Source organism: Anomaloglossus baeobatrachus, chromosome 10 (genome assembly GCF_048569485.1).
Source record: "Anomaloglossus baeobatrachus isolate aAnoBae1 chromosome 10, aAnoBae1.hap1, whole genome shotgun sequence".
Lineage (NCBI taxonomy): Eukaryota > Metazoa > Chordata > Amphibia > Anura > Aromobatidae > Anomaloglossus > Anomaloglossus baeobatrachus.
In genome coordinates, this window is record NC_134362.1 from 198,413,304 (window position 1) to 198,434,440 (window position 21,137).

Consider the following 21,137-nt stretch of genomic DNA (forward strand, 5'->3'; position numbering starts at 1 on the left):
CTAACACTCCCCGAAGGGTGCCCCTAACCAGTGAATAGGGGGGGGGGGGGGGGGACTAAGGGTGCTGTCATGGGCTTCTGAAAATCCCATTACCGGTAAGTAATTAAGATTTTTCCCTTTCGCCCATGACAGCACCAGCTGATAGATTCGAGGGACCACCACCTGTAATACCCGTCTACCAAGAGGGGTTGGCCGTGGAGGACAAGTCAAGTCTATAGTGACAGAAAAAGGTAGAGGAAGAGGACCAAGTGGCGGCCCTGCATATATGATCAATAGACACCTCTGCCCGCTCAGCCCAAGTAGTAGAAAGTGACCCAGTGGAAAGGCCCTAATCTGCAGGGGAACTAGCACCCCCTTAGCTGATTAGGTCAGCGACATCGCATCCCGGGCCCACCTAGCCAAGGTGCTTGTAGATACGTTCTAGGGAAAGTCCGGGGGCTGTAAAATAACAAAAACAGGGCCAGAGATTCTCGCAATTCCCTGGTCCTATCTAAGTAGGTTATAAGGGCAAGTCTTACATCTAAGCTATGGAGCCTGTCCACTTTGTCATTGGAAGGAGGGTCACAATGGAAGGCAGTATGAATTCCTGGGACCTGTGAAGGGCTTGACCACTTTAGGCTATGAGGGATCTGTACGCAATACCACCTTATCGACCAAAATTTGGGTACATGGATGGACAATGGAGAGCGCCTGTAGGTCACCCACCCGTCTAGCGGACGTCAAGCAATGAGTAGTACCACCTTCAGGGTCTTTGAGGGAACATCTGAAAGGGGCTCAATGGGGTGTCTATAAGGGCATCAAGGACAAGATTTAATCCCAGGGAGGCATGCGAGGAGAAGGGACAGGAGTCGCTCTAGCACAGGATTTAATGACCCTGCTAATCCATCTATTCTCTGAGGTTATGTTTATAGAGGGCTCCTAGGGCCAAAACTTGTACCTTCAAGGTGCTAGTGGATAAGTTCAATCCAACCCTTACTGAAGGATATCCAGGATGGCCGGGAAGAGAGTGGGACCCCCGATCTGTGCCCAGGAAACTTGCTGGATTTTTCACCAGACCCTTCCCTAAATACCAGTTGCGACCGGCTTCCTACTTTTAAAGGAGAGTTTTACTAAATTCTCAGGAGAATCCCTGTGCTAGGAGCAGCCGCCTTTCAAATGCCACGCTGTCAAGTGGAGGGTAGGAACCATGGGTTGGCACATTGGTCCCTGGACTAGTTGGTCTGTCCTGTCCGGCAGTATCCAAGGGTCTGATATTGCCAGTCTTTGGAGCCAACAGAACCAGGCTCTTTTTGGCCAGAAGTGAGCTATGAGGGCCTCTTCTTCCCGAACACCACCGGAAGAAGAACCAGGGGTGGAAAGGCATATAGAAGACCCTGTGACCAAGGGATCGGCATTGCATCTATTGTCGTGGGATGATCCCTCGCTGATTTTATTGCAGTTAGTTCACTGAAGTTTGAGGACTGAGTCCTCACATGATCGTCCCATAGTCCTTGTAACAGGTGAGTTCTCAGGTAAGCTCCCTAGTCTAAGTGACCTGCATCTATTGGGATGATATCCGTGATGTTGGGACACCCCTGCGGACAATAGAGTTAAGTCCTGCCACCAGGACAGAGAAAGCAACACCTTTGGATCCAAGTGGAGTCTCATATCTAAGAAGCCTCCTGACTGTTGCTGTCAGACCAGGACCTCCATCTGAAGGGATCTCATATCTGAGCCCAAGGAACCGTGGGGATGCAGGATGTGAGGGTCCCCACAAGAGACATAGCCTGTCTGAGGGTCATGACTGTTTTTTCAATCGCCAAGGTGACCAGGGATTGACTTCAGTATCTGCTCCTCCGGGAGAAAAGACTTCTAAACGACTGAATCCAGGATCAGCCCCAAGAAAGACCGACACTGTTGAGGTTTGTGTTCTAGATTTTTCCTGATTTATGATCCACCCTAAGTGCTCTAGGATGGAGATCACTATTCTTTTCTCTCCCTGTCATATAGATGTTACAATAAAATACCCCCGAGGGGGGTGACTTCAGTTGTAATGACAGCCTTTTTGCAATCATCTGTAGAATCCACGGGCTGGAGGAAACAGTCTCAAGGAAGAGGGAGAGCCTCCCCCCACTGGGATGGTGGAGTCATTGAAGGCCTCGTGGCTTGGTAGAGGATGATGGATCAAACATAATCCTGAGGACCTCTTCCGTCTATCCTTCCAGGAGTTCTGGTCTCTGGGAGGCGCCTTATGGAAAATTGCTTCCTCCGAAACGGACGGCTACGAGGGAATGGAGTTCTTACATCTGGAAATCCTTGTTTATTGTTTGCCGCTTTGGACAGAAGGTCATCCAGTTGTGATCCAAACAAAAAGTCTCCTTCACAAGGAATCCCGCATAGTCTGTTCCTGGACTGTACGTCTCCCTTCCAGCATTTCAACTAGAGGGCCCTTCTGGCTGAATTGGAAAGAGCTGCTACCTTTGCAGATAATTGGAGTGAGTCGATGGAAGTCTGCTGCCCCCTGTATACGTGGAAATGAGGAAATAATGTCCTTACTAGACACGGTACCCTTAAGTTAGTCTTCTAATTGTTGGACCCAGACCATTATGGACCTTGTTACACATGTACCTGCCACTGCCGGGCGAAGAGCTCCTGCTGCAGCCTTCCAGGTACCACGGACCTGCATTCCAGGCCTCCAACATGAGGTAATGTGTGGATTCAGGATCTTTATCATCCACCAGCCCCATAGTGGAGTGGACAGCTTCCACTAGGGTGTCACCTCAGAAGATGGGAAGCATAGTCTGCCGTCTACGTCTGAGGAAGATGAGGAGTGCAAGGATGAGGAAGCTGAGGCAGGTGACAATTTTCTGGAACCCCGTTCAGGGCCGCCTGATTTATCTGAAGTTCCCCAATCTTTCCTAGTGGATTGTTTGTGTTTCCCTGACTTCAGCACGGCTCATATCTCTCAACTCAGCCTTGAGGCTTGGTGCTTCCATACATAAGCCAAAACCAAAGAGTAAGGCTATGTGCGCACAGTGCGTTTTTCGCAGCATTTTTCAGGTGCGTTTTTGGCCTCAAAACTGCATGACTTTGCTTCCCCAGCAAAGTCTATGAGTTATCAATTTTGCTGTCCGCACACAACTGTTTTTTTTAAGCTGCGTTTGAGCTTTAAAAAAAAAAAAAAAAAAAAAAAAAAAAAAAAATGGACGTCAATTCTTTCCTGCGTTTTTCTGCGTTTTCCCCATATGCAATGCATTAGAACGCAGAGATCAAAAACGCAGCCAAAAACGCACCAAAACGCGGTAGAAACGCATGCGTTTTTGCCGCGTTTTTTTTATGCGGGTGCGTTTTTGGTGGCCAAAAAACACAGTGTGTGAACTTAGTCTAAGAGATGCAGTTTCCTTCTACTAAAATTACCCCTTTTTTTCCCCCAGCTTGTATGACTGAAAACAGAGAACAATAGACGTTAGTTTCCATATTACAATAGTTTCTTACCTAGCCTGTTAAGGTTGACAATAGAGAATCATGGATGTGGTTCCCCCATATTATAACAGCCTTTTCTTGGTTAGTAATAGCTGACAACAGAGAATAAAAGCAGAAGTTCTCCCACATTATAACAGTTATTCTATGACTTGTAAGATTGACAACAAGGGATAATAGTTGCAGCCTCTCTACCAGTAACAGTTGTGTATAAAGGTTGACAACAGAGAACAATAGAAGCAGTCTTTTCTGGTACTGAGGGATTCGCTTATTTACACTTTACAACATCTGGAATGATATAATTATAAACTATGTATCTTTGATCACACCTAGAGTGTCAAAATGGTATATTAAAGCTTTTTGTGGTAACATTATGTGTTTTGGGTTTTTTTGTTTTTTTTTTAACAGTGCTTTGATTTGCTTTGTGATTTTTTTGACCAGGCACCTCCCCATCCTGTCATCAGAAGACAGTAACCACCTGATCCACATAGCACAACCTGGACCAGAACTGAGAATCACAAGTGATACAACAGTCCAAGCCTCCCAATATAGCCAGGGTTACAGGCGCACCACAACACCCAGCAGCCTCTTTTTTTTTTGCTCTCTGTCTTGTCTTGTCTACAACAGATGTTCTCACTTGGACACTGATTCACTGAGACAAGTTCATGTTTCCTCTTATAAATCCAGCATACATATTTGTCCATGTTACCTAAGAATAAGGACCCTGTTCTAGGGTCCGAAACATGTCAGGATTTGGTCACGTTGTTTCATATTGTATGTAATTTCAACATTATGATCTAAATAAAACAGAAGAACTCTCTGAGACAGGTGGGACAAGGCCCTTCTTGGTAATCTGAGGATAGACTGTCCTTCTAAACCCCACAATTCCTATGATTCCTCTTAGAGGTACCTCCTGATGAAAGAAGGGAACATAGGGGGGGACTTTTAAACAATGAAATGCTGCAGCAGACACTCGCCCCCCCCAAGATGGCGGATCTGGTACCGGTTTCGGAGGCAGTTTATGACTTCCAGATTTGGATTTCTCAGACCCCCTGGAATGTCGACTTGCCGGACTGGAGGGACTAGCCCTGCCGGAGGAGCGCTCCCCTCGCTGCCCTGGGAATCTGTATGCTGGTCCAGCACATCCTGCTCTGGAGGAGAGTTGTCTTCCATCCTGAATAGGGGAGAAGTCATACTCACCAGAATGCAGCGAAGGGGACTCCTCATACCTCCCTCGTTCAAATTTCCCGCCCGAAATCCGTTCACTGGGCGCCGCCATCATGGAACACCTTGCGCATGCACAGGTGATGAACATCCGGGTGCCGCGTCACTTCCTCTTCACCCCGGCATTCCGTCTCACGTGCTCCGTGTGAGAATCACATAGCCTGGGGCGATGCAGAGCCGAGCTCGCGCCCCACCACCGCAGACAGCCGAAGCCCTGGGGAGGTGCATCCAGGCCCGAATGCCGGATTTTGGTAAGAAACCAAACTTCCACACCGGGTCAGACCTGGGAGAATCCGTGGGTTGTCCCATCAGGACAGGAAACCAAACTGATGTGGAGGAGAGGTACCGCCTTTTTATCAGTGGGTTTCCTGTCCTGATGTGGGCGGAGCTCTCAGGTGGTGCGGTCATGGGCGAAAGGGAAAAAAGGGGTGAAGTTCGACATTCTTAAAGTAACACTCCACCTTAGATTTACAGCACAAAAGAATTTTATTTTTTATGTATCAGGAGTAAACAATGACACGACGGTTACATAGTGTTGTCACATCCACCCCCTATGGTACAAAAAGTTTAAAGATTATTGAAAAGTCCAAATAATTTATGAATTTTAAAAGGGGGTGGGGGTGTAACCTCGGGGGCTGCTGTAATAATGGAGCGTGGTGCGTCCTCACAGCAACTGGGAATGAACACGGCTGCTGCATTAAAGAAAAACCGCATTGTGTGTCCTTCCGCTCAGTGTAAAGCGAGTGCTCTGGGTGCGGCGTCGGTGCGCAGACCTCCTCGCCTCAGTCGTCATCCTCCTCGTCAGAGTCCATCACTTTCCTTCGGTTAAACTGCAAGAAAGAGAAGAGGCCGTGTAAATGATGGAGCAGCGGGGCCGACATCACCCCGAGGGCAGGGAGGGGGCGGCGGGAGACCCCCATTGAGTGTTTAGAGACTTTAAAGATGTATTGGGAGAATGAACCGCTGACCATTTTACATACGCACTAGTGACCAACTAAAAAGTCAACATCACATCTGTGAGCATGGACCGTTCCTACCATCAAACCCACCGCCCTACACTACAGTGGCATGCAAAAGTTTGGGCACCCCCTGGCAAATAAGATCATTATTTCAAATAGTTAAAGGGAAGGAATCGTCAAAAATATAAAATTACATGAAAAAAAAAAGTATTTTGTTTAACCCCTTCAGCCCCAAGCCTATTTTGACCCTAAAGACCAGGCCATTTTTTGCAATTCTGACCAGTGTCACTTTATGAGGTTATAACTCTGGAACGCTTCAGCGGATCCCGGTGATTCTGAGATTGTTTTTTCGTGAAATATTGGGCTTCATGTTAGTGGTAAATTTAGGCCGATATTTTTTGCATTTCTTTGTGAAAAAAACGAAAATTTTGTAATTTTCAAACTTTGAATTTTAATGCTCTAAAACCAACGAGACATATGACACAAAATAATTAATAAATAACATTTCCCACATGTCTAGTTTACATCAGAACAATTTTGGGGAAAAAAAAAAAAAAATTTAAGGAAGTTTGAGCAATTTCTCATTTTTACAACAAAATTTACAAAGCCACTTTTTTTAGGGACCACATCACATTTGAAGCGATTTTGAAAGGTCTACATGACACAAAACACCCAAAAGTGACACCATTCCAAAAACGGCACCCCTCAGGCTACTCAAAACCACATTCAAGAAGGTTATTAACCCTTCAGGTGCTTCACAGTAACTAAAGCAATGTGGAAGGAAAAAAATGAACATTTTACTTTTTGCAACAAAAATGTTAATTTAGCCTCAAATTTTGCATATTCACAAGGGTAGCAGGATTAAATGAACCCCCAAAATTTGTTGGGCAATTTCTACTGAACACGCAGATACCTCATATGTGGCGAAAAACCACTGTTTGGGCGCACGGCAGGACTCGGAAGGGAAGGAGCGCCATTTGACTTTTTTGAACAGAAAATTAGCTGGAATCGTTAGCCGCACCATGTTGCGTTTGGAGAGCCCCTGAGGTGCCGAAACAGTGGAGCTCCCCCGCAGATAGGGCGGCGGCAGCGGCATATAAAGGGAGCATCTGTGATTGTGAGACGGCGGCTGGGATAGGGTGGGGGCGGATGGGAGAGGGCGCAGTGGATGCAGGAGCGGCAGAGGATGGGGGTAGGGGGGATGGGGAGTGGGAGGTGAGATTGGGGATTGTTACCCTACAGGATGGATCTAGGCAGCTGGATCACAGGAGATGATGGAGGCAGCAGATCGGGGAGGGTGAGAGGTGGGGGGAGGGAGCGCAGCGCAGATCACGGAGGAGACAGGTGAGCAGAGCACAGATCACGGGGGTGAGAGGTGAGGGAGAGCGGACAGCAGATCACGGGGGTGAGAGGTGAGGGAGAGCGGACAGCAGATCACGGGGGTGAGAGGTGAGGGAGAGCGGACAGCAGATCACGGGGGTGAGAGGTGAGGGAGCGCACATCACGGGGGTGAGAGGTGAGGGAGCGCACATCACGGGGGTGAGAGGTGAGGGAGCGCACATCACGGGGGTGAGAGGTGAGGGAGCGCACATCACGGGGGTGAGAGGTGAGGGAGCGCACATCACGGGGGTGAGAGGTGAGGGAGCGCACATCACGGGGGTGACAGGGGAGGGAGCGCACATCACGGGGGTGACAGGGGAGGGAGCGCACATCACGGGGGTGACAGGGGAGGGAGCGCACATCACGGGGGTGACAGGGGAGGGAGCGCACATCACGGGGGTGACAGGGGAGGGAGCGCACATCACGGGGGTGACAGGGGAGGGAGCGCACATCACGGGGGTGACAGGGGAGGGAGCGCACATCACGGGGGTGACAGGGGGAGGGAGCGCACATCACGGGGGTGACAGGGGGAGGGAGCGCACATCACGGGGGTGACAGGGGGAGGGAGCGCACATCACGGGGGTGACAGGGGGAGGGAGCGCACATCACGGGGGTGACAGGGGGAGGGAGCGCACATCACGGCGGTGACAGGGGGAGGGAGCGCACATCACGGCGGTGACAGGGGAGGGAGCGCACATCACGGCGGTGACAGGGGAGGGAGCGCACATCACGGCGGTGACAGGGGAGGGAGCGCACATCACGGCGGTGACAGGGGAGGGGGCGCACATCACGGCGGTGACAGGGGAGGGGGCGCACATCACGGCGGTGACAGGGGAGGGGGCGCACATCACGGCGGTGACAGGGGAGGGGGCGCACATCACGGCGGTGACAGGGGAGGGGGCGCACATCACGGCGGTGACAGGGGAGGGGGCGCACATCACGGCGGTGACAGGGGAGGGGGCGCACATCACGGCGGTGACAGGGGAGGGGGCGCACATCACGGCGGTGACAGGGGAGGGGGCGCACATCACGGCGGTGACAGGGGAGGGGGCGCACATCACGGCGGTGACAGGGGAGGGGGCGCACATCACGGCGGTGACAGGGGAGGGGGCGCACATCACGGCGGTGACAGGGGAGGGGGCGCACATCACGGCGGTGACAGGGGAGGGGGCGCACATCACGGCGGTGACAGGGGAGGGGGCGCACATCACGGCGGTGACAGGGGAGGGGGCGCACATCACGGCGGTGACAGGGGAGGGGGCGCACATCACGGCGGTGACAGGGGAGGGAGCGCACATCACGGCGGTGACAGGGGAGGGAGCGCACATCACGGCGGTGACAGGGGACGAGCAGCCGATCACGAGGGAAAGGGGCCGGGCAGCAGATCGGGGGGACCGGTGGCACTGTGGCAGATGGAGGGCAGCGGATCGGGAGGTGTGGGGGTGAGGGTGCGGGCAGCAGATACGAGGGGTGGGGGTGGCAGATCGCGGCGGAGGGCAGCGGCGGATCGGGAGGTGTGGGGGTGAGTGTGCGGGCAGCAGATACGAGGGGTGGGGGTGCGGGTGGCAGATCGCGGCGGAGGGCAGCAGCGGATCGGGAGGTGTGGGGGTGAGGGTGCGGGCAGCAAATATGAGGGGTGGGGGTGCGGGCGGCAGATCGCGGCGGAGGGCAGCAGCGGATCGGGAGGTGTGGGGGGGGTGAGTGTGCGGGCAGCAGATACGAGGGGTGGGGGTGCGGGTGGCAGATCGCGGCAGAGGGCAGCAGCGGCGGATCGGGAGGTGTGGGGGTGAGTGTGCGGGCAGCAGATACGAGGGGTGGGGGTACGGGTGGCAGATCGCGGCGGCGGATCGGGAGGCCGGTTTCATACAGTGCAACGGCAGCGCGGCAACTTCCGGGTCCCATGCTCCGGTCTCATAACAGCATGGGACCGGAGCTTGTCGCCCTGCCATTGCACTGTGTACACTCACTGTGCTGGCGTGCTGCAGGGACGATGACGGGGGCGGTCACCGGCAACAGGTCCACTGTGATTGGAGAAATCGGTCACAAGGCCGATCTCTCCAATCAGAGTTACTGGAGCTGGGGGAGGGTGATCCAGTGAGGTCACCCAGCTCCAGCCAATGGCCAGTGCTATAGCTGCACTGGCCAGGGCTGGATTTCAATGTTTCAGTCACTTTAAGTGGCTGGAACATTACAGTGGCTGTGATTGGTTGTGCGACATTCGTCAGCCAATCACAGCCTCCGTAGGTCCGGGGAGGAGGCACCACCCCTCCTGAGGTCAGGTACAGGTCCCCTCCTCCCCGAATCTGCGGTTTATCCTAACTTTTCGCAGTCACCGGAGGCTCCGGTGCCGCGATTACGCCATGACGGAAAGATCCGTCCTTGGTCGTTAAGGCCCAGGGCACCATGACGGATCTTTCCGTCCATGGTCGTGAAGGGGTTAAATACATTTTTAATTGAGCAAAACACACATACATACATACATACATACATACATACAAGTTTGATATTTTCCACTCTTAAACACTAGAGGGAGCAGCTGCTGAAATCCTGCTGCAGAGCTACTGTAGGACTAGCTCACATTACAGCTGCAGTAAAAGTGGGCGGAGTCTGCTCATGTGTGATGTCACCTCCCAATCTGGGTGTTTCCAACAGGATAAGGGAGGATGAAGGTTAGGGACACAGTGCAGAGCCCTTTTGTTGCTGACCGCAAATGTTTAAAGTGTCACCAAGAACACCTGCATAGTGCTCCCCACATAGCGCTGTGCACGCCCCGATCCAGCAATGCTCTGTTGAACGCATGTCTGTTTATACCGCACTCTGCTGTATTCTGTGCTCTGAGCTGAGGAGTGGAGGCCCAAGGTGAGCACACGAGAGCGGGGGATGGGGGTGGTGGGTAGACTGAAGAGGATAGGATAGAACTCAGTCCAACAATGATCAAAAGGCATGTGTGGGAAGAAAAAAAAAAAAAAGGGGTAGAGAATATCTCGCCAACCATTAAGCATGGGGGTGGATTACTCATGCTGCGGGGTTGTGTTGCAGCCAATGGCACAGGGAACATTTCACAGGTAGAGGGAAGAAGAGAATCAATGAAATTTCAACAAATTTTGATGCAATAATAACACTATCTGTAAAAAAAAAAAAAAAAAGCTGAAGTGGAAAAGAGGATGGCTTCTACAAATGGATAATGATCCTAAACCTTTAAAATTCACAATAGACGACCTCAAAAAGGTTGAAGCTGAAGGTTTTACAATGTTCCTCACAGACGAGGCGGCAAGCGTCGCCTGAGCGGGAAGGCGAACCCCGGCGAGCCTCGCCAGGGCGGGAAGGCGAGCCCCGCCAGGGCGGGAAGGCGAGCCCCAGCGAGTCTCGCCTGGGCGGGAAGGCGAGCCCCGCCGGGGCGGGAAGACGAGGCGGCGAGCCCCGCCAGGGCGGGAAGACGAGGCGGCGAGCCCCGCCAGGGCGGGAAGACGAGGCGGCGAGCCCCGCCAGGGCGGGAAGACGAGGCGGCGAGCCCCGCCAGGGCGGGAAGGCGAGGCGGCGAGCCCCGCCAGGGCGGGAAGGCGAGGCGGCGAGCCCCGCCAGGACGGGAAGACGTCTCCAAGGAACAATGGCTGAAAATCCCTCAAACAAGAACTGGAAAACTCTTGGCTGCTGCAAATATTGTTTACAAACTGTGATACTTACCAAAGGGGGTGCAACTGGGTACTAACCATGCAGGGTGCTCAAACTTTTGCATCAGCACATTCTCTTTTTTTTTTTATTTTTTTGTGCATAAAATACAAAGTCAGTGTGTCATCTGTAACTTTGCCTTTTAGAGATCATTTAATCTTTAACTTAACTGTTCACAATAAGTATTTTTGATCAGGAGTGTCCAAACTTTTGCACGCCACCGCAAATATATAGATTTTACAAAAAAAGATACAAAAAACCCCCTTACCTTCACCGTCATCTTCTTTTCCGTCTGCTGACTGACTTTCTCCAAGATTTCTATTAGTCCTTGCTCAGAAAGCTGCAGAGAGGGACAGGGACGAGTTACCTGGCGGCCATTACTTTGCACATGAACACCCCCCAAAACGTCTGACGTGCAAAAATGATTTGTCTGCCACCTGGAAACCATCAGCAAGCTGCCGAGAAGGTTTTCTAATGAAAGTAATTTGCATATATATCAATATTCGTCGCAGAATATCTTAGCAGCAGCTAACCTGCTTGCTGATGGTTTCCACGTGATCAAAAACAGTCAAAATAACATATTCCGGAGCTTCTAGACTATTTGTCACTTGCGGACTACATCTCCGAGATGCGCGTGTGTAGATTGGGGGTTGTAGTGCCGTAAAGAATCAGAAGACACTCGCCTTGCCACCTAGTTGGCCAAATCTTGCCATCTGTATAAGGTAATTTTCCACGGCTTTGGCTTTGTCGGGCTTCACCAGCGCCAGGTTATTCACTGCATGAGACAATGGATATAGATTAAAATAATCTCTACCCCCCCCACACGTTTTAACCTCCCCCTCTTACTCCCCAAATTAGCCAAAGGGGTGTGGCTACTGCTTAGTTTCGGCACATGTTGGTGGCACTCACATCTCGCCCGGGCCGCCTGGCTCAGAACCTGAGATAAGATGCTATTCCTCATTTCGTCCTCCCTGTAACGAGAGCAGCAATATTTAGGGACATGGACTAGCAATACTCTCCCGGCGAGGCGCAGGTTACAGTCACCCTCCCGCCTGTCCCTTAAGGCTGTGGACGAGCACCGACTGTGGCAGTGAGGTGGTTAACGGGGGTACACCTCAATAACGAGGCCGCACTGGTCAAAAGGATCATCAGATTAATGTGGTCCCAGATCCAAGGGCCACAACAATATAATATTATTGTTAATAATAACAATCATATATTAATCATTATATTAATTAATATTTTGTATTATTAATAATAAAATATATATTAATTATTAATATAATAATGATAATATATTATTATTAACAATAATAATTATTAGAATATTGTTAATATATTTTATTATTATATTAATAATTATTAATATAATAATAATAATAATAAAGTATTAATAATAAAATATATTATTATTACTATAATAATGATAAATAATATAACATTATTAACAATAATATTATATTAATAATTATTATTAATAATGTGGTCCCAGATCCAAGGGCGACAACAATCCGCGTCCTCTCACCACCCCCGCTGTGGGGTCCTGTCTGCTGACCCCTGGCCTCACCGGTAACAGAGGAAGAAGCCGCTCTCAGCCCCATCTTTTCCCATGAGAACAAGCAATCGTGTCTGGTGCCAAAAAGTGGACCACCCAGGACATAGGACATGGCGGCCTTATGGAAAGAAACATGTTTATAGAACGGAAAAAAAAAAAAAAAACTGTTACTGATCGCTTGGGGAGTCACCAAGGACTGATGAGAGTTGTAGTCCCCCCTTTTCCCGCGTGCCATGTTACCTTTGCTTGGCCTCTTGCTGCGCCTGCTCACCCCCCCCATCCTGAGGAAAGAAAGAAGAGTCAGAACGAGGACAAAATCCTCAACAAGAGAAAAGGGACGGAGTGGTAAAAAGTGGAGAGGCAGACTTTGTAGAAGAGGAGGGGGAGCAGTGTGTGTGGGGGGGGAGAGAGAAGCGAAGCAGACAGCGTGTGTGGGGGGGGGAGAGAAGCGAAGCAGACAGCGTGTGTGGGGGGGAGAGAAGCAGACAGCGTGTGTGGGGGGGAGAGAGAAGCAGACAGCGTGTGTGGGGGGCGAGAGAGAGAAGCAGACAGCGTGTGTGGGGGGCGAGAGAGAGAAGCAGACAGCGTGTGTGGGGGGGGCGAGAGAGAGAAGCAGACAGCGTGTGTGGGGGGCGAGAGAGAGAAGCAGACAGCGTGTGTGGGGGGGGGGAGAGAGAAGCAGACAGCGTTTGTGGGGGGGGAGAGAGAAGCAGACAGCGTTTGTGGGGGGGGGAGAGAGAAGCAGACAGCGTGTGTGGGGGGAGAGAGAAGCAGACAGCGTGTGTGGGGGGAGAGAGAAGCAGACAGCGTGTGTGGGGGGGGGGGGAGAGAGAAGCAGACAGCGTGTGTGGGGGGGGAGAGAGAAGCAGACAGCGTGTGGGGGGGGGGGGAGAGAGAAGCAGACAGCGTGTGGGGGGGGGAGAGAGAAGCAGACAGCGTGTGGGGGGGGGGGAGAGAGAAGCAGACAGCGTGTGGGGGGGGAGAGAGAAGCAGACAGCGTGTGTGGGGGGGGGGGGAGAGAAGCAGACAGCGTGTGTGTGGGGGGGGAGGAGAAGCAGACAGCGTGTGTGGGGGGGGGGGAGGAGAGAAGCAGACAGCGTGTGTGGGGGGGGGAGAGAAGCAGACAGCGTGTGTGGGGGGGGGAGAGAGAAGCAGACAGCGTGTGTGGGGGGGGGGAGAGAGAAGCAGACAGCGTGTGTGGGGGGGGGGAGAGAGAAGCAGACAGCGTGTGTGGGGGGGGGGAGAGAGAAGCAGACAGCGTGTGTGGGGGGGGGAGAGAGAAGCAGACAGCGTGTGTGGGGGGGGAGAGAGAAGCAGACAGCGTGTGTGGGGGGGGGAGAGAGAAGCAGACAGCGTGTGTGGGGGGGGGAGAGAGAAGCAGACAGCGTGTGTGGGGGGCGAGAGAAGCAGACAGCGTGTGTGGGGGGCGAGAGAAGCAGACAGCGTGTGTGGGGGGGCGAGAGAGAAGCAGACAGCGTGTGTGGGGGGCGAGAGAGAAGCAGACAGCGTGTGTGGGGGGCGAGAGAGAAGCAGACAGCGTGTGTGGGGGGCGAGAGAGAAGCAGACAGCGTGTGTGGGGGGCGAGAGAGAAGCAGACAGCGATGTGTGGGGGGCGAGAGAGAAGCAGACAGCGTGTGTGGGGGGCGAGAAAGAAGCAGACAGCGTGTGTGGGGGGCGAGAGAGAAGCAGACAGCGTGTGTGGGGGGCGAGAGAGAAGCAGACAGCGTGTGTGGGGGGCGAGAGAGAAGCAGACAGCGTGGTGTGGGGGGCGAGAGAGAAGCAGACAGCGTGTGTGGGGGGCGAGAGAGAAGCAGACAGCGTGTGGGGGGGCGAGAGAGAAGCAGACAGCGTGTGTGGGGGGGCGAGAGAGAAGCAGACAGCGTGTGTGGGGGGGCGAGAGAGAAGCAGACAGCGTGTGTGGGGGGCGAGAGAGAAGCAGACAGCGTGTGTGGGGGGCGAGAGAGAAGCAGACAGCGTGTGTGGGGGGCGAGAGAGAAGCAGACAGCGTGTGTGGGGGGCGAGAGAGAAGCAGACAGCGTGTGTGGGGGGCGAGAGAGAAGCAGACAGCGTGTGTGGGGGGCGAGAGAGAAGCAGACAGCGTGTGTGGGGGGCGAGAGAGAAGCAGACAGCGTGTGTGGGGGGCGAGAGAGAAGCAGACAGCGTGTGTGGGGGGCGAGAGAGAAGCAGACAGCGTGTGTGGGGGGCGAGAGAGAAGCAGACAGCGTGTGGGGGGCGAGAGAGAAGCAGACAGCGTGTGTGGGGGGCGAGAGAGAAGCAGACAGCGTGTGTGGGGGGCGAGAGAGAAGCAGACAGCGTGTGTGGGGGGCGAGAGAGAAGCAGACAGCGTGTGTGGGGGGCGAGAGAGAAGCAGACAGCGTGTGTGGGGGGCGAGAGAGAAGCAGACAGCGTGTGTGGGGGGCGAGAGAGAAGCAGACAGCGTTGTGTGGGGGGCGAGAGAGAAGCAGACAGCGTGTGTGGGGGGCGAGAGAGAAGCAGACAGCGTGTGTGGGGGGCGAGAGAGAAGCAGACAGCGTGTGTGGGGGGCGAGAGAGAAGCAGACAGCGTGTGTGGGGGGGCGAGAGAGAAGCAGACAGCGTGTGTGGGGGGGGAGAGAGAAGCAGACAGCGTGTGTGGGGGGGGAGAGAGAAGCAGACAGCGTGTGTGGGGGGGGAGAGAGAAGCAGACAGCGTGTGTGGGGGGGGAGAGAGAAGCAGACAGCGTGTGTGGGGGGGGAGAGAGAAGCAGACAGCGTGTGTGGGGGGGGAGAGAGAAGCAGACAGCGTGTGTGGGGGGGGGAGAGAGAAGCAGACAGCGTGTGTGGGGGGGGAGAGAGAAGCAGACAGCGTGTGTGGGGGGGGGAGAGAGAAGCAGACAGCGTGTGTGGGGGGGGAGAGAGAAGCAGACAGCGTGTGTGGGGGGGGAGAGAGAAGCAGACAGCGTGTGTGGGGGGGGAGAGAGAAGCAGACAGCGTGTGTGGGGGGGGAGAGAGAAGCAGACAGCGTGTGTGGGGGGGGAGAGAGAAGCAGACAGCGTGTGTGGGGGGGAGAGAGAGAAGCAGACAGCGTGTGTGGGGGGGGGGAGAGAGAAGCAGACAGCGTGTGTGGGGGGGGGAGAGAGAAGCAGACAGCGTGTGTGTGGGGGGGGAGAGAGAAGCAGACAGCGTGTGTGGGGGGTGAGAGGAGAAGCAGACAGCGTGTGGGGGGGGGAGAGAGAAGCAGACAGCGTGTGGGGGGGAGAGAAGCAGACAGCGTGTGTGGGGGGGAGAGAAGCAGACAGCGTGTGTGGGGGGGAGAGAAGCAGACAGCGTGTGTGGGGGGGAGAGAAGCAGACAGCGTGTGTGGGGGGGAGAGAAGCAGACAGCGTGTGTGGGGGGGAGAGAAGCAGACAGCGTGTGTGGGGGGGAGAGAAGCAGACAGCGTGTGTGGGGGGGAGAGAAGCAGACAGCGTGTGTGGGGGGGAGAGAAGCAGACAGCGTGTGTGGGGGGGGAGAGAAGCAGACAGCGTGTGTGGGGGGGGAGAGAAGCAGACAGCGTGTGTGGGGGGGAGAGAAGCAGACAGCGTGTGTGGGGGGGAGAGAAGCAGACAGCGTGTGTGGGGGGGAGAGAAGCAGACAGCGTGTGTGGGGGGGAGAGAAGCAGACAGCGTGTGTGGGGGGGGAGAGAAGCAGACAGCGTGTGTGGGGGGAGAGAAGCAGACAGCGTGTGTGGGGGGAGAGAAGCAGACAGCGTGTGTGTGGGGGGGGGGGGGAAGAGAAGCAGACAGCGTGTGTGGTGGGGGGGGGGGGGAAGAGAAGCAGACAGCGTGTGTGGGGGGGGAGAGAGAATCAGACACCGCGTGTGGGGGGGGGAGAGAGAAGCAGACAGCGTGTGTGGGGGGGGGGGGAGAGAGAAGCAGACAGCGTGTGGGGGGGGGGGAGAGAGAAGCAGACAGCGTGTGTGGGGGGGGGGAGAGAAGCAGACAGCGTGTGTGGGGGGGGGAGAGAAGCAGACAGCGTGTGTGGGGGGGGGAGAGAGAAGCAGACAGCGTGTGTGGGGGGGGGAGAGAGAAGCAGACAGCGTGTGTGGGGGGGAGAGAGAAGCAGACAGCGTGTGTGGGGGGGGGAGAGAGAGAAGCAGACAGCGTGTGTGGGGGGGGGAGAGAGAGAAGCAGACAGCGTGTGGGGGGGGGGGGGAGAGGAGAAGAGGAGCAGCCAGTGTGTGTGAGTAGGGGAGAGGAGAAGAGGAGCAGACAGTGTGTGTGAGTAGGGGAGAGGAGAAGAGGAGCAGACAGTGTGTGTGAGTAGGGGAGAGGAGAAGAGGAGCAGACAGTGTGTGTGAGTAGGGGAGAGGAGAAGAGGAGCAGACAGTGTGTGTGTGTGTGTGTGTGTGTGAGTAGGGGAGAGGAGAAGAGGAGCAGACAGTGTTGTGTGTGTGTTAGGGGGAGAAGAGGAGCAGACAGTGTGTGTGAGGTAGGGGAGAGGAGAAGAGGAGCAGACAGTGTGTGTGAGTAGGGGAGAGGAGAAGAGGAGCAGACAGTGTGTGTGAGTAGGGGAGAGGAGAAGAGGAGCAGACAGTGTGTGTGAGTAGGGGAGAGGAGAAGAGGAGCAGACAGTGTGTGTGAGTAGGGGAGAGGAGAAGAGGAGCAGACAGTGTGTGTGAGTAGGGGAGAGGAGAAGAGGAGCAGACAGTGTGTGTGTGTGTTAGGGGAGAAGAGGAGCAGACAGTGTGTGTGAGTAGGGGAGAGGAGAAGAGCAGACAGTGTGTGTGAGTAGGGGAGAGGAGAAGAGCAGACAGTGTGTGTGAGTAGGGGAGAGGAGAAGAGCAGACAGTGTGTGTGTGAGTAGGGGAGAGGAGAAGAGGAGCAGACAGTGTGTGTGTGTGTTAGGGGAGAAGAGGAGCAGACAGTGTGCGTGGGGGGGAGAGAAGAGGAGCAGACACTGTGTGTCCATCACATCCGCAGGTTTGGGGGGTGCGGATAGATCGGGGTGCACACACTGCCGTCCTCACTGCTCCCAGCCTCCGTATACAGCCGTACGCAGCTCCACATGCAGAGCCATGTCTGCCTCTCACCCCTTGCCGGCCCTGCAGCTCCGCCAGCCGCTGCTGCCTGATAGCTTCCAGCTCCGGGTCCGCCATCGCCGCCCAGTCCTGCTGACACCCGACACTGCTCCGTCCGTTACCGTCTACGTGTGACGTCACCGCGCCCTGAGCTCATCCGCTGCTGGAGCGCGCTCATCTACAGAGCAGACATCACTAGCCGATCCGTGATCCCGGCTCCCAGTGATTCAGCATCAGGGATCCATGTGAGGCTGTTTCTATGGAAACCAGTATGTCTGCCTCCTGCGCCAAATCCTGAGGGAAATAACAAAATAAAATAAGAGTGAAACAATCAAAATGTAATAAATGCTCATGTTATACCAGCACCAAAAGTATCACACATCAGAAACTGACACTGTTATGTGGGATCTGTGGATGACGCTGTTATGGGGGATCTATATGGATGATGCTCTGTTATGGGAATCTGTGGATGACGCTCTGTTATGGGGCATCTGTGGATGATGCTCTGTTATGGGGGGATCTGTGGGTGACGCTCTGTTATGGGGCATCTGTGGATAACGCTCTGTTATGTGGGATCTGTGGATGACGCTGTTATGGGGGATCTATATGGATGATGCTCTGTTATGGGAATCTGTGGATGACGCTCTGTTATGGGGCATCTGTGGATGATGCTCTGTTATGGGGGGATCTGTGGGTGACGCTCTGTTATGGGGCATCTGTGGATAACGCTCTGTTATGTGGGATCTGTGGATGACGCTGTTATGGGGGATCTATATGGATGATGCTCTGTTATGGGAATCTGTGGATGACGCTCTGTTATGGGGCATCTGTGATGATGCTCTGTTATGGGGGGATCTGTGGGTGACGCTCTGTTATGGGGCATCTGTGGATAACGCTCTGTTATGTGGGATCTGTGGATGACGCTGTTATGGGGGATCTATATGGATGATGCTCTGTTATGGGAATCTGTGGATGACGCTCTGTTATGGGGCATCTGTGGATAACGCTCTGTTATGTGGGATCTGTGGATGACGCTGTTATGGGGGATCTATATGGATGATGCTCTGTTATGGGGATCTGTGGATGACGCTCTGTTATGGGGGATCAGTGTGGATGACGCTCTGTTATGGGGCATCTGTGGATAACGCTCTGTTATGGGGATCTGTGGATGATGCTCTGTTATGGGGGATCTGTGGATGACGCTGTTATGGGGGATCTATATGGATGATGCTCTGTTATGGGGATCTGTGGATGACTCTCTGTTATGGGGCATCTGTGGATAACGCTCTGTTATGGGGGATCTGTGGATGACGCTCTGTTATGGGGGATCTATATGGATGACGCTCTGTTATGTGGGATCTGTGGATGACGCTGTTATGGGGGATCTGTGGATGATGCTCTGTTATGGGGGATCTGTGGATGACGCTCTGTTATGGGGGATCTATATGGATGACGCTCTGTTATGTGGGATCTGTGGATGATGCTCTGTTATGGGGGATCTATATGGATGATGCTCTGTTATGGGGATCTGTGGATCACGCTCTGTTATGGGGGATCTGTGGATGATGCTCTGTTATGAGGGATCTGTGGGTGACGATCTGTTATGGAGAATTTGTGGATGACGCTCTGTTATGGGGGATCTGTGGATGAGTCTCTGTTATGGGTATCTGAGGATGACGCTGTTATGGAGGATCTGTGGATGACGCTCTGTTATGGGGGATCTGTGGAGGACGCTCTGTTATGGGGGTCTGTTGATGACGCTCTGTTATGGAGGATCTGTGGATGACGCTCTGTTATGGGATCTGTGGATGACGCTCTGTTATGGGGGATCTGTGGATGACGCTCTGTTATGGGGGATCTGTGGATGACACTCTATTATGGGTGATCTGTGGATGACGCTCTGTTATGGGGGATCTGTGGATGACGCTCTGTTATGGAGGATCTGTGGATGATGCTCTGTTATGAGGGATCTGTGGAGGACGCTCTGTTATGGGGGTCTGTGGAGGATGCTCTATTATGGGTGATCTCTGGATGATGCTCTGTTATGGGGGATCTGTGGATGACGCTCTGTTATGGAGGATCTGTGGATGATGCAGTGTTATGAGGGATCTGTGGATGACGCTCTGTTATGGGGGATCTGTGGATGACACTCTGTTATGGGGGATCTGTGGATGACGCTCTGTTATGGGGGATCTGTGGATGACGCTCTGTTATGGTGAATCTGTGGATGACGCTCTGTTTTGGAGGTCTGTTGATGATGCTGTTATGGAGGATCTGTGGATGACGCTCTGTTATGGAGGATCTGTGGATGACGCTCTGTTATGGGGGATCTGTGGATGACGCTCTGTTATGGGGGGATCTGTGGATGATGCTCTGTTATGAGGGATCTGTGGAGGACGCTCTGTTATGGGGGTCTGTGGAGGACGCTCTATTATGGGTGATCTGTGGATGATGCTCTGTTATGGGGGATCTGTGGATGACGCTCTGTTATGGAGGATCTGTGGATGATGCACTGTTATGAGGGATCTGTGGATGACGCTCTGTTATGGGGGATCTGTGGATGACACTCTGTTATGGGGGATCTGTGGATGACGCTCTGTTATGGGGGATCTGTGGATGACGCTCTGTTATGGTGAATCTGTGGATGACGCTCTGTTACGGAGGTCTGTTGATGATGCTGTTATGGAGGATCTGTGGATGACGCTCTGTTATGGAGGATCTGTGGATGACGCTCTGTTATGGGGGATCTGTGGATGACGCTCTGTTATGGGGGGATCTGTGGATGATGCGCTGTTATGGAGGATCTGTGGATGACGCTCTGTTATGGGGGAATCTGTGGAGGACGCTCTGTTATGGGGGATCTGTGGATGACACTCTGTTATGGGGGATCTGTGGATGACGCTCTGTTATGGGGGATCTGTGGATGACGCTCTGTTATGGGGGATCTGTGTATAATGCTCTGTTATGAGGGATCTGTGGGTGACGCTCTGTTATGGGGAATCTGTGGATGACGCTCTGTTATGGAGATCTGTGGATGACGCTCTGTTATGGGGGATCTGTGGATAACGCTCTGTTATGGGGGATCTGTGGATGATGCTCTGTTATGGAGATCTGTGGATGACGCTCTGTTATGGGGGATCTGTGGATGACGCTTTGTTATGAGGGATCTGTGGATGACGCTCTGTTATGGGGGATCTGTGGATGATGCTCTGTTATGGCGGATCTGTGGAGGACGCTCTGTTATGAGGGATCTGTGGATGACGCTCTGTTATGGGGGATCTGTGGATAACGCTCTGTTATGGGGGATCTGTGGATGATGCTCTGTTATGGGGGATCTGTGGATGACGCTCTGTTATGGGGGATCTGTGGATGACGCTCTGTTATGGGGGATCTGTAGATGACACTCTGTTATGGGGGATCTGTGGATGACGCTCTGTTATGGGGGTCTGTGGATGACGCTCTGTTATGGTGGATCTGTGGATGACACTCTGTTATGGAGATCTGTGGATGACGCTCTGTTATGGGGGGATCTGTGGATGATGCGCTGTTATGGGGGAATCTGTGGATGACGCTCTGTTATGGGGGGATCTGTGGATGATGCTCTGTTATGGGGGATCTGTGGATGACGCTCTATTATGGGGGATCTGTGGGTGACGCTCTGTTATGGGGGATCTGTGGATGACGTCCTGTTATGGAGATCTGTGGATGACGCTCTGTTATGGGGGATCTGTGGATGATGCGCTGTTATGGGGAAATCTGTGGATGACGCTCTGTTATGGGGGGATCTGTGGATGATGCGCTGTTATGGGGGAATCTGTGGATGACGCTATGTTATGGTGGATCTGTGGATTACGC

General features: G+C 53.6%; 1 protein-coding gene across 1 annotated transcript; it reads right to left on the reverse strand.

Moving 5' to 3' along the window:
* Nucleotides 1-5,150: 5,150 nt before the first annotated feature.
* Nucleotides 5,151-17,443, reverse strand: PDCD5 (programmed cell death 5). Its single transcript, XM_075326135.1, has 6 exons — nucleotides 17,295-17,443; nucleotides 12,487-12,527; nucleotides 11,601-11,662; nucleotides 11,375-11,466; nucleotides 10,960-11,031; nucleotides 5,151-5,513 (listed from the first exon to the last, which is right to left on the reverse strand). Exons 1-6 carry the CDS (start codon nucleotides 17,358-17,360, stop codon nucleotides 5,466-5,468), a joined length of 381 nt encoding a protein of 126 aa, XP_075182250.1. The 5' UTR covers nucleotides 17,361-17,443; the 3' UTR covers nucleotides 5,151-5,465.
* Between the last annotated feature and the right edge of the window lie 3,694 nt (nucleotides 17,444-21,137).